Source organism: Mustela putorius, unplaced genomic scaffold, assembly GCF_011764305.1.
Source record: "Mustela putorius furo isolate JIRA1106 unplaced genomic scaffold, ASM1176430v1.1 tig00003850_pilon_pilon_pilon, whole genome shotgun sequence".
NCBI classification, from domain to species: domain Eukaryota; kingdom Metazoa; phylum Chordata; class Mammalia; order Carnivora; family Mustelidae; genus Mustela; species Mustela putorius.
The window spans coordinates 16,885,602-16,898,987 of record NW_025422002.1 but is presented as its reverse complement, the minus strand read 5'-3'; the positions used below and the strand labels follow the sequence as shown (position 1 = coordinate 16,898,987).

Genomic DNA, 13,386 nt, shown 5'->3' with positions numbered 1-13,386 from the left:
TACTTGATGGAAAATGGACGAAGTAATCAAGCTGGCAAGAAATCAGAAGGAAATACCCAGGCCCCTTTCTTCCTAGGTGCACACCTAGGGCACCTCAGAAGCTTAAAACTGAGCAGGTAAAGAGAGGGAAGATTACTCTATGGATACAGTTTTGATTTTCTTATCTGCTTAGGTGGCTTTCTGGAGTCATTGGGTTTGATTTTTTTAAAGGAATGCCTGAACCACAGGAAATCAACGCCAGCACAAAAAATAAAGTCATGTGGAATTTTTGAACACTGCCATACGGTAGAATCAGTATCCTAGTTGTTATAATGAAAATAGAACTCCTGCTTCTTAATTAAAAAAAAAAAAAAAAAGATCAAGTATGAATCTCAGCTTTGTTAGCACCACTGTGCCTGACGTGAAGTAGGTCATGAAGAAAGTGGCCCCAAAGGAGATGCCACGTGAAGGAGGAGAGGCAGGTGAGAATGTTCCCGTGAGCATCTGAGGCAGACTTACTTGGGTGTGCCCGTGGGTTTCCAGTATCTGCAGAAAAGGTACTGCCCGTCGGCATTGACCAGGTGAGGCAGGTCCTGGTATGGAATGCTCTGTGGGGTCCGCCTGGGAGAACTTTCCTCTGGCATTCTGGAAGGATCGTCAAGCCCTTAAAAGAAAAGAGGACATATTCCTAAGTCAGAGATATGGCAAAACACACAGAGATGGGGAGAAAAGCGTTATTCAGTGTCAGTAATATTTTTTAAGCAGTACAAAAAAAAAAAACCCCACAAAAACCAAAAAACCTCCATTTCAAAGATTCTTAAAAACCCATATATTTCTTGCAATCTCTCCAAGACTGAAAAATCCCATTTGTTCTTAAGAAAATGCTCACTTTATTTTTTAAGTGCCTCATTACAGCTTTTTCCCCCTTCCCATCTGTGTTTATTTTAAATCATTTCAGGAAACTTCATCTTAAAGACTATTTTAGCAGTAATCAAGTGGAAATTATAGTCAGCTCTGTGGGTATAAAGACCCAGCTGCAAGAAGACCCATCTATCTCAAAATCCCCAAGGAAGTTTCAAAGGGGCACAATAATGAGGTGGATGATACTCCAATTAATTCCTCCTGTCTGAAATTCCAAAGATTCCGTGACAAACCTGTTTCCATCATGTCCTGGCTTTTGCATTCCACAACCACGACAGCATGGAGGATCAGAGCCAGGCAAATAAGGGCTGTTCCCTCATCTCCGCGGTCACAGGGCAGCATTCAAGCAGTTCCCCAGCCCCTGTCCTCCCCACCCCACGCCCTGCCCCCAGAGCCTGCCTTTCGGGCTTTAGGGGGTGCGGAGCCAGGCAGTCTGCGACCAGCACTGACAAGCCCTCCGGGGCTCCCCTCCTTCCCTAGGGGCGGGGAACATGCGCCTGCTATGCCCCACTACTAGTTTAGGTCATCACTTTCCCTAGACAAACCCATGGAGGGGTTCGGTGGGGGGAGGGGCTCCGAGCCCCGCACCCCCTGCCCAAGGAAACTGGGAAACTAGCACCGCGCACCCCGAGGCACCTCGCACACGCACAAATGCGGGTCCCCGGGGCAAAGTCACCCCCGAGGCTCCTGACAAACTTTGCTTTCCTGCCTGTCTCCGAGGAGCCCCGCAGCTGTCACTGGGAAAGCCACGGGAAAAACCAGGAGACTTCGCCGGGCGTGTGCACGGGGACGGCGGGGGACCGGGAAGATGGAGTTGACGCGGACAAGTTGGTTTGGGGGCTGGTGCGAGGGAGCAGGGGAGGGCGCGCGCACACACGCGCGCACACAAACACGCGCACCACACAGACACGCGCGCACACACGCGCGCGCACCAGGGGGCGCGGGAGCCCACGCCGAGCGTGCGGGGGACCCCCGAGGCTGCTCCCCACCCCTGGGGACGGCACTTGCTGGCTGGGGCAGGGGACGGGAGGCAGTTACCGGGGCCACGAGCGTCGCTGTCGCGTTCCCCGAGTGCCGCGGGTCCTCGTCTGCGGCGGGCCGGTGTCGGGCCGAGCTGCGCGCCGCCGGCTCCGCGGCGACAGGGCGCGGTGTCTGCGCTGCCACTTTATCCCCGGGCCGGCTTGGCGGCGGGGGCGGCCCGAGGTGGGTGGGGACGCGCGGGACCGGCAGGCGGTGCGGAGAGGCGGCGCCCGGGGCCCACGTGTGCCCGGCCCCGCGGGGAGGAGCGGGGGGCACAGCCCGCGGACCCGGCCACGCGCTCCTCCCCGCCCGGCCTCGCGGGAGGCCGCGCCCCGGGGTGGCCGCCCCGGGGACCATCACCAGGCCTGGAATCCAGCTGGGCTCACCAGAGTGTCAGAGCGCGCGGGAGGACTTGCCACACCCACGCGCAACACATCTAGCGCACACAGACCCACGTAGAGACCCACGCGCACACCAAACATACAGACTGCGAGCATACATACACACGGACCACATACGTGCCCAGACCCACACCCGGGTACTACACGTACAGACACAGACAACACACAGGGACACATACAGATAACATGTAGACGCTCCATGTTCACAAGGACACACATACATACAGGCATGTGGATAGACGTGCCTACAGATATACATGCATGGACACATATAGACACGTAAATGACATACCACACACACAGACAGACACACGAGCACATACATACTCAGTACACAAAGACCGAGGTGTGGGGGCCACGGAGATACACAAACCTATACAGACACACACAGAAAGGAACACAGTGTGACACACTCATGTGCAGACACCCGTAGACCTCACCAAGCACACAAACATGACATGCACATATGGGCAGACAAGCATATCGTGCGCATACACACACACACACAAACACATTCACACCCCCACAGAGACACACATGGTCAGACACACATAAAAAGCTGGGGCGGGGGTGCACCTAGGTGGTATGGTAGAGGCAGACTGGTGGAGGACTTGTCCCTCTGCTTGCATCCCCAGCAACCGTCCCCCAGTCCCCAGAGGTCAGCCCCCAAACAAAATCTCTGGTGCATCTACACAAGCCAAAGGAAGGTCTGAACGCTCTCCAGTACAACTAGCAATGTAACCTGTGGGGTTATAGCAACCAGCACTGCACTTAGAGTCAGAACACCTGTTCTAGCTCCTCCATTTGTCCTGTGGGACTTAATCTCCTCACTGGCAGTCTGGGTAGGACAATACCTGTGTCCCCAAGGAGTGTGACAAATGTCCTCAGCTCACACTGACCTCAGCTGGCCTCTGTGCCTTTCCTTCTTTCACAAATAACTTTACACCATAGCAATGATGAAAAGAACTGCTGTCCTCCAGAAACCCGTATCTCAATGTCACATTGTGGGAGTGTAGGGGGCCCAGGCTGCTTAGAGCCTGTGATCTAACTTAAGAACTAAAACAATAGCCTTTGAGAAGCTCTGGGTTTTAAGTGCCGCCCAGTGGCTCGCCAGCTCTCTGGCCTCAGGCAGTTCATCAGGCTTGGGACAGAGAAGGGACAGCTAAGTGACTTCACTGAGGGGCAGTTTATAACAGCCGTGCAGGACCAGTCCAGAGCCAGCAGCCCTGGGGCAGGGAGCTGGGGGCCCGGCCTTCCCGCTGGCCCTGCTAAGTACATTGTATTTACTTGGATGGTAATTTCTTCAAGGCAGGGCAATTGGGGATCTGATAGAGGTTGGAGGGGCGATAGCCCACCAATAAACCTTGGCTGCATCTGTTGTTTTGGTTTTTTTCCAGTTCCAACATTCCAAAACTTTAGTGAGAAAGTTTGGAGGACATATTTTGTTGAAGTTATCAGCAGAGCCTCTGTAGAAATGGTGGTAGAGAGTTTGAGGATTTGTTTGCTTGGTTACCAGCATAAATGAGAGCGTGGTGTGCCATCAGCAGGTTGGGAAACCAGGACTGAAGAGACTGAGACTCTGCTGTTGTAGATCTGGCTTTTTTTTTTTGAAGTAAACTTTTTATTTTGGGATACTGGTAGATTCACAGCAGTTGGTAACAAATAATACAGAGAAATACTATGTGTCCTTTACCCAGTTTTCCCCAGTGGTAACATCCTGGGAAACTGTAGGACGGTATCATAGTCAGAATACCGACATTGATACAGAGCTACTTCCTTCCCACCCCGTTTCCTTTATAACCCATGCCAGGTGCTTAATTGTTCTGTTACTAAAATTTTCTCATTTCGAGAACGTTCTATGACTTAAATCACACAGTACGTGATCATTTAGGGTTCACTGTTTTCTTTCAGCATTTCCGGTGTTGTGTGTAGCATTCTATGGTATGGATGAACCACACAGTTCATTGAGGGACTTTTGTGTCATTACCCTTTTGAGCTATCATGAATAAAGCTGCTTTTGCAGCCCATGTAGAGGTTTTTGTGGGAACATGAGTCTTCATTTCCCGAGAGGGTAATTGCTGGGCCATACAGAAATTGCATGTTGTTGGGGGAACAGCTCAGGGGTAGAGCATTTGATTGCAGAAATTGCATGTTGTTTAAGAGCCTGCCCAGGGATGCCTGGGTGGCTCAGTGGGTTAAAGCCTCTGCCTTCGGCTCAGGTCATGATCTCAGGGTCCTGGGACTGAGTTCCACATCGGGCTCTCTGCTCTGCCTGCTTGTCTGCTTACTTGTGACCTCCATCTGTCAAATAAATAAATGAAATCTTTAAAAAAAAAAAAAAAAAAAGAGCCTGCCCAAATGTGTTCCAGTGCGGCTGTGCCCTTTTACATACCCACCTGGAATGTGTGAGAGGGCCATTCTCTCTGTGTCCTTGTTAGCTTTCAGTGTTGTCTCTTTCTTTACTTTAACCTTGTCCTTCCCACTGTCTTTTCTCTTCCTCTCCCTCTGGGACACAATGATATGATGTTAGATCTCTTGTTATAGTCCTATAGGTCTCTGAGGCTCTCTTCATTTGTTTTCCTATTTTCTCTCTATTGTCCAGATGAGGTAATTTCTAGTGCCCTGTCTTCCAGTTCACTGCTTCTTTCTTCTCTCCCCTCCATTCTGCCTCTGAACCCATCCTCTGAGCTTTTTGAATTCAGCTATTGAATTTGTCAGCTCTACAATTTCCCCCTTTGGTTATTCCTCAGCTGAGACTTTCTATTTTCCATTAGTTTCAGCCATGTTTGTAATAGTCCCTTGAAGCATTTTTATCATGGCTGCCTTAAAGTCTCTGTTCTTTCTTATGCCGTCAAGTCATTGTCTTTTTTCATTCAATTTCAGGTCTTCTGTGGTTCTTGATGAGCTGTGTGATTTTCTATGGAAACCCCGATGGTCTGGTCTTGTATTATGTGGTGAGACTCTGGATTTTATTGAAATCTGCTGTCTTAGCTGGTCCTCTCTGACACTGCTGCAGGCCAGAGGATGGGTGGGTGTGGCCTCATTACTCCCAGGTAGAGATAGAAGCCCAGGTTGCCTACTCAGCCTTGGTGGGTGGAACTGCATCATGTTTTTCTTCCTTGTTATTTGACTAGTATAGAAAGGTCAATATCTGAAACTTTTCTGTCTTGTTCAGCTTTTTCTCTCCTGGTCCTTTGGCTTGAAAGAGCGGGCTTTGATTGGTTGGGTATTGTTTGGTCTGTGCCCATGATGTTTCTGGGTTGCTGGCTTCTCCAGCTCCAAGACTGGAATATCTGAGGCAAAACAAAAATCCAGGCACTCACCTCCATGTTGTTCCTTTGTGCCAAGGTCTCTGGCTGGTCTGCCTTTTCTCTCCCCTCTCAGAGTCTCCTTCACTTTGTTTTATATATGATATACAGGGTTTTTAGTTGGACTTACTGGGAGGAGTAGGGAAAAGCACATCTCCTGTGCTATTGCAAATACAGATGTTCCATATCTGCTATATAATCCAGAATTCCTTGCCTACCCATGTGCCCACAGAGACCTCAGGGCCCAGTCTCTCTAGACCAGAACACTCTAGAGACAATCATCTTCCAGAAGAGTGCCAGTTGGCAGGGTCTGTCCCTACAGCTTGGGATGAAAGGATAGGGCAGCAATTCAAATAAAAGCGGTATCTTTCTGCTACCACTGGTGTCTTGTGTGGCCTTCCAGAAATGCTCTAAGGTTTGAGCTGAGTGGAACATGCTGGAAATAGCTGTGGGGAGGAAGGAAGTAGGAAAAAAACTAGGAGACAATAAGAAAGCCAAGAGTTTCTCTTATTAGAAATTTTGGCAAGGGCAAATTAACTTCTATAGCTTTTTACAATCACAGGACTTTAGGGTGCTGTATACCTCAATTCTGGGCCACTTCTGGACGGAGAGAGGTGGAGGCTGGGAATGGAGATGGTTATTAGAGTGAATGATAGAGAAGAGGTAAGACTTTGAACAAACTTAGAAGGAAAATCAGATTAAAATACCTAAACTCTGAAATATGCTCCATTGGCCAGTTGTGTAACTTCCAGCAACTTACTTGGCCTTCCTGAGACTGTCTCCTCACCTGAAATGGGGGGATACGAATACCCACTGCTGGCCTTGGCCATGGTCAGTTGAGATCATGTCTGTCTAGCACTAAGCTCAGTGCCTGGTGGGCAGTCAGCTTGCCTAACTGCAGGGTGACACCTCAGTGGCCCACAAAAGATACTTTTTGTCCGAAGGAAAAAAATTTAAGATTTTTAAAAATCTACTTATTAGAGAGAGTGTGTGTGTGAGAGAAAGAGGGAGAGCATGCACAAGTAGGGGGTGGGGCAGGAGGAGAGGGAGAAGCGGACTCCCTGCTGAGCAGGGAGCCCAATGTGGGACTCGATCCCGGAACCCTGGGATCATGACCTGAGGCAAAGGCAGATGCTTAACTGACTAAGCCCCCCTGGCGCCCTGAAGAAAATTTTTCATTTGGATTTTTTAAATTGGTAATTTCACATGCAAATCCAGATTTCCAGCTTCTCTTGACAAGCGGAGAGATGTGGTCACAAGGGGCCACAGTGCTGGATATGTTGGGCACAAGATAAGGGAGGCTGGACTTGTGGGTCTCAAACTGAAGAGAAAGGTTAGGCCAGAGATGTGGGAGTTGCACCTTGCACTGGGCTAGAGCACACTGACGTCAGGAGAGTGGGCAGGCAGAAGTGTAACTTGGCAGCCTGTGCATTGTATCTGGTCTGCAGGAGGTTGAGATTGGCCATTGCTGTGCTTTCGAAATATTTGCATTAGTAGTCCACATTCCATGTGATAGTGTTGGTCTCTGGATTTCCTCTAAAAGGCCAACAGCCTGGCAACACGAGGGCCACATTTGTGCCTGATGGTGGTCAGCACTGCGGCTGAATGGAAACTGCTGGCTTCAGGTGGTGTATGCTTCTGCCCTTTTGCTAGACCCTCTGCTGCACCCAACTAAAGAAAAACTAACTCTCCAAGTTCATTCTATGAGGCCAGCATTAGCCTGATCCTAAACAGGATGAAGACAATGCAAAAAGGAGAACTATAGGCCAATATTTCTGATGAATATAAGTACAAAACTCCTCAATAAAATATTAGCAAACTGAATCCAACAGTACATTAAAAAGAATCATTCACCAGGATCAAGTGAGCTTTGTTCCTGGGTTGCAAGGATGGTTCAATATTTGCAAATCAGTCAATGTGACACATCACATCAATAAGAGAAAGGATAAAAACCATATAATCACTTCAATAGATGCAGAAAAAGCATTTGACCAAGTACAACATCCATTCATGACAAAAACCTTCAACAAAGTAGGTTTAGAGGGAACATACCTCAATTTAATAAAGGCCAGACAGATATTTAAAAAAACCGACACGTAACTTCACACTCAGTGGAGAAAAACTGATAACTTTTCCCTAAGGTCAGGAACCAGACCAGGACGTCCATTCTTACCACTTATTTTCAACATAATACTGGAAGTCCTCGCCACAGCAATCAGACAAGAAAAAGGAATAAAAGGCATCTGAATTGGTAAGGAAGAAGTAGAACTTTCACTATTTGCAGATGACATGATACTATATAGAAGAAACCCTAAAGACTCCACCAAAAAAAAAAAAATACGAGAATTTAGTAAGGTCACAGGATACAGCACCTGTCACCTTTGTATTAAAAAACACAAAGAAACAACAAGGGTTGGCCAGAATGTGGAGTAAAAGGAACATTTGTGCACTATTGGTGGGACAACAACCAACAAACTGGGGCAGCCACTGTGGAAAGCTCTATCGAGGCTCCTGAAGAAGTTAAACTTAGAACTGCCCTATGATCCAGTAGTTACACTACTACATATTTGCCCAAAGAATTCAAAAACGCTAAATCAGAGGGATACATTTGTCCCTATGTTTATAGCAGCGCTATTAACAATAGCCAAGATATGGAAGGAGCCCAAGTGTCCAACAAATGGGGATGAAGAGATAAAGATGTGATATATGTACAGAGTGGAATATTATTCAGCCACAAAAAGAGTGAAATCTTGCCATTTGCAATGACATGGATGGAACTAGGGAGTGTAATGCTAACCAAAATCAGTTAGAGAAAGACAAATACCATATGATCTCACTCATATGTGGAATTTAAGAAAGAAAAACAAGTAAAGGGAAAAGGGGGGCGGGCAAAGACAGGCTCTTTGATCATTGAGGGCTACCAGAGTGAAGATGGGAGGGAGATGGTGAAATAGGTGATGGGGATGAAGTAGGACACTGTGATGAGCAGGGCGTGTTGTATGTAAGTGTGGAATCACATATTGTACATCTGAAACCAATATAACACTGTATGTTAACAATACTGCAATAAAATTTGTTTAAAAATTAAAAAGCTAACCCTTGAGTGTCTGGTTTATTTCACTGGGTCAGAACATGAGGAAGGGGGCAGGTTTTGGTGATGGGTGATGAGGTATGATGTGTAGTTCTGGACTTTTGGCTTCTCTGGGACATCCAAGCCAAAGCCTAATGAGTAGTAGCTGACACAGTAGGAGAGTTGGGTCAGAGAGGGGGGCTTGGAAGTAAGTGGTACTTGATGTCATGGGAATGGATTCAGTTGCCCAGGAACCATGAACCCAGGAGAGATCCTTGTGAGAAGAAGGAGGATGATGGGGACAGGGAGACTTTGCCAAGGTGATAGGAACAGAACAAGATCCCTTGGAAGGTGTATTTCACAGAATCTAAAGGCACAGCATGTTGTAAGAAGGACCAACAAGGTCAAATGGTGTCCAGACATCAAACAAGAGGACTGGAATAGGTTCAATAGATTTAATGACAAGGAGGTCATCTGTGACCTTGGAGAGAACCCAGTTCGTGGTTTAACCAGGACAAAAGATAGCCTACACTGAGCTATGCCATGGGTTGAAAGTGAGTGGAGACAACTCTTTCAAGATGTTTTGTGTGAAGAAGAGGTAATGGTATATGGTGGCGAAGAAGTCTGTGCATTTCAGAGTCGGATGACCTAGATTTGGTCCCCAGCTCTGGTGACTTGAACTACACGATCTTGGATGATTGGTTTACCTTCTTTATGCCTCTGCAAGGTAGTTAAGAATCCTATCTAGTTCATGGCACTGACTGGAATAGAGCAGGACCATTGCCTTGCACAATGCCTGGCTCTAGGTAGGCAAAATGTGAGACGATGTCACCATGTGGGAGAAGTTCTGATGAGAACCAGACTTAACAGTGAGTGGTGAGTCTCCTTCCCACTCCTGAATCCTTGTTCCTGTCATGGGAGGCAGCCACCCGGCAGGGTCTTGTGTGGCTTTTGATAGATGCTCCGAGGTCTGAGGAGAGTGGAACATGCCAGAAATACCTTGAGGAGGAATGGAGAAAGTAAGACGCAAGGGCATCAGAGGGGACTATCTGCGTCTCTGTGGGGTCCCCATTGCTGGGCTTCTTGAAGAGGTGGGACCAAACTGTTGTGTGTCGGCGTTAAGGACAGGGCTTGAGAAACATCTCTTCAGGGCAGGTGAGAAGGTCTGTTGCCTCAATGGCCCCAATGAATGGCCTTTGCGTTGTGACTTTGCAGGTTTCCACTACCTCTAGGTAGACATAGTCAGAACTGAGTTAGATCATAGGACCCCCATCTGAGGTCACAGACTTGTTTGGTGCAGGGAAAACCCCACGTTTGGTGACCAGGAGCGCCAGAAGGGAAGTGTTCTGTGTAAAAGTAAAGGAGACACTACCGGAGAAAACTGGGGTTTTCCCCTACTCAGGGTGACTACTGGGTTTTTCCAAAACAAAGGGAAAGGAAAAAAGAAACACTTTGTACTCTATACAATACCTACAAAAAAAGAATTTACTGGAGGACAGAACCAACCAAGTTATGTACCCAGTGTTGTTACGGAGAGGTCATAAATATTCTTAATGTTGTTGTGACAAGGTGTGTTGATTTTGTTGTTCCGTCTTATTGAAATGGTTGTAAAAATTTTCCCCAAATCATTTCTGCCTTGGCCCCTTTCCCTATTTTTTTTCCATAAAAAAGATCCTTCTTCATAAATTCTTCCTGTAGGAGCACCTGGGCGGCTCCATCGGCTAAGTGTCTACCTTCTGCTCAGGTCATGATCTCAGGGTCCTGGGATCGAGTCCCATGTTGGGCTCCCTGCTCAGTGAGGAGTCTGCTCCTCCCTCACCCTCTGCCCCTCCCTGCCCCTTGTGATTTCTCTCTCTCTCTCTCTCAAATAAATATACGGTCTTTAAAAAAATAAAAATAGGGGCGCCTGGGTGGCTCAGTGGGTTAAGCCGCTGCCTTCGGCTCAGGTCATGATCTCAGGGTCCTGGGATCGAGTCCCACATCGGGCTCTCTGCTCAGCAGGGAGCCTGCTTCCTTCTCTCTCTCTCTCTCTGCCTGCCTCTCAGTGTACTTGTAATTTCTCTCTGTCAAATAAATAAATAAAATCTTAAAAAAAATAAAAATAAAAATAGGGGTGCCTGGGTGGCTCAGTTGGTTAAGTGACTGCCTTCAGCTCAGGTCATGATCCTGGGGTCCTGAGATGGAGCTCCCCATTAGGCTCCCCACTCAGTGAGAATCTTGCTTCTCCCTCTCCCACTCCCCCTGCTTGTGTTCCCTCTTTCGCTGTGTCTTTCTCTGTCAGATAAATAAATAAAATCTTTAAAACAAATAAAAATAAAAAATTCTTCCTGTAGAGATTTGGGGCCTCTGATCTCCATAGTTAAGAGAGGGCTGCTGGGTACTAAATGTGAAATAAGTTCTAGCACATGTGTGGGTGCAGTAAAGTTCCAGAAAGCTGGCTCTGCCCTCCATCTACCCTTCCATGTCAATGGAAGGGCAATGTCATTAGAAGAGATAATCCCAGAACAGCAGGTGTAGCAGTCAAGGCAATTTCCAGCCTTTCCTTGACCACTAGGAATTGAGCAGGAAAAACATAATAGGGAATTTCTGATCTTTTACTGTGGTTCCTACAGAAGTTGCATCTGTTGGAATCCAAATAGAGAGGTAGATGAATAGCTACCTTTGTCAACACTAGCACCATTGCCACAGAGGCCCTGGGAGGGCCCCCACAGGGATTTTACAGCTGAGGAAACCGCACTGGTCCTTTGACTTGCCTAAGGCTGTATGTGGGGAAGGGGAAGAGCCAGTCTCTGGATCCGACGTGTGCACCTGCTGTGTTCTGTCTTTTGCGACAGGCTGGTGTGAGCCCAGGCTGCTAGGGAAAATGGATGTAGGTGTTCAACACTCAGGGATTAAATAACACTCAGCTTCACAGTGAGAAAGGCCCTCTTCTCTTTCATCTTTCTGATGAGTCAAAAACAAAGTCTTTGTTGGGTTTTTACTCGTGGGTAACGTTCCAATGTTCGTGCCTCTCCCTTTTACACCACTTGGCTTTGTTCCTGTTATCATTCATTTTATTTATAGGGTTACCTTAAATGTGTGGCAAGGGTTCATTTTCTATTTACAGAAAACTTTGAAAAAGACAAAGAGTTTAAAACAGGGATTGATTTAAAGAAAGATATCAGGTAAATTGCAGAACACACGGGACATAGAGAATGCAAAGCTGTGGTGTCCGTGGTGGGGACACAGAGGTGGGGTCTTGGTGGGAGAGTTGTGTGTGGGCCTGGCCTCCCTGCCTCTCGTGCTGGGCCTCAAATCTGCCTTTTCTAGTGAGGGCTCCTTCCATACCAGCCTACTACTGCACTTCTGGGCTTCGGCTTCCTGTGGGTCAGCATAAGATTGGCCCAGAGGTTCTCCCAGGGTCGCTTCAAGCTCTCAGAGACATTCTGTGGCTGGCTATTTTTGCTATGTATTTAAGCACCAGGGCCAGCCCTATTAGGAAAGGCCATTAAGCACAATCAAATTTACCAAGATGGAAATACTGGTCCCCCACCTACACACCACCTTCTTTAAATGCATTTGGCAAGTCCAGAAAGCCAGCAATTAGTAAGTGGGCCCAATCACTATAACGAGATCTGTTCTCAGCGGTAAAGGAGAAATTCCTGCACTGACTAATCTGGTTAATGGAGCGGTTAAAAGTTCTGCATGCTGAAAAATATTCCTTTGGGGTCATTATAAGCACAAATAAAATGGACCCCTGCTGGCAAGTAACAGTGGCATGTCACACACATATGTCTTTCTACTTTGTTTTTTTGAAAAAAAAAAAAATTTTTTTTTTTTTTTTTTTTTTACTTCTTTTGAAATAGAAGCGATTGACCTAATGCTAGGTTTTGGTCTTTGAAGGCAAATGAGGTAGTGGTTATGATTAGGCAGGGAAAGTCCAGGGATGGGTTGAGTAACTGCAGACTGCTGCATATGCATAGAAATTTCCATATAATCTAGGCAAGGCTGGGGCGGGGGAGAAGCACACTGCAGGGTTTTTCTAAACAGTAGCTCTCTCTTTTTTTTTTTTTTTCCCCCTGATTTGTTTTTAATTGGCTGGTTTGGGTTAAAGAGGCCATGTGGTATGATTGTTAAAGGCACAGACCCCGGGGGTCGGACTCAGCTCTCGGATTTAGAAGCTGTGTGACCTTGGGCAAGTTACTTAGCCTCCCTGTGCTTCCATTTCCTTATCAGTAAAATGGAAGTAATAATAGAACTTGCTTCACAGAATTGTTGTGAAGATTTAATGAACTAATACATTAACATGCTCAGAACAATGCTTGGCATCTAACAAATCCTTTATGTATGAAGTACATCGTTATAATTATTGTTACTATTATTTGTAGCACAACATCAAGTCTCCCTTCTAAGTTGCCTTTGCAAATACCACACACCTGAGAATTCTGAGTACATCGTTATAATTATTGTTACTATTATTTGTAACACAACATCAAGTCTCCCCTCTAAGTTGCTTTTGCAAATACCACACACTTGAGAACTCTGTGTCTTCTGAAATCGTGTTACCTTATACAATATTAAATGTATATTTCAGTGTAAAAACAAAATTGGCAAGCTTTGGGGAGGATTTTGTAGCTGGAAGAAGTCCTAGATGTCACAGAATCTAAGGCCATCATTTTATAGGTAAAGCAACTGAGACAAAGAGGTG

The 13,386-nt window shown here is 46.8% G+C and overlaps 1 protein-coding gene across 3 annotated transcripts in view; it reads right to left on the bottom strand.

Annotated features, from left to right (window-relative positions):
* Positions 1-13,386, bottom strand: part of MGLL (monoglyceride lipase) — a 224,369-nt gene that overhangs the window by 102,481 nt on the left and 108,502 nt on the right. Inside the window, exons 1-2 of one of the 3 annotated variants that reach the window (XM_004738640.2) lie at positions 1,939-2,072; positions 499-643 (exon numbers count right to left, since the gene is read on the bottom strand). In XM_004738640.2, the coding sequence (XP_004738697.1) occupies positions 499-623 (125 nt within the window). In that variant the 5' untranslated portion in view covers positions 624-643; positions 1,939-2,072. Of the gene's footprint in view, positions 1-498; positions 644-1,133; positions 1,343-1,938; positions 2,073-13,386 lie in introns of those variants that run through there. The other 2 variants (XM_004738638.3, XM_045063393.1) reach the window with 2 other exon arrangements.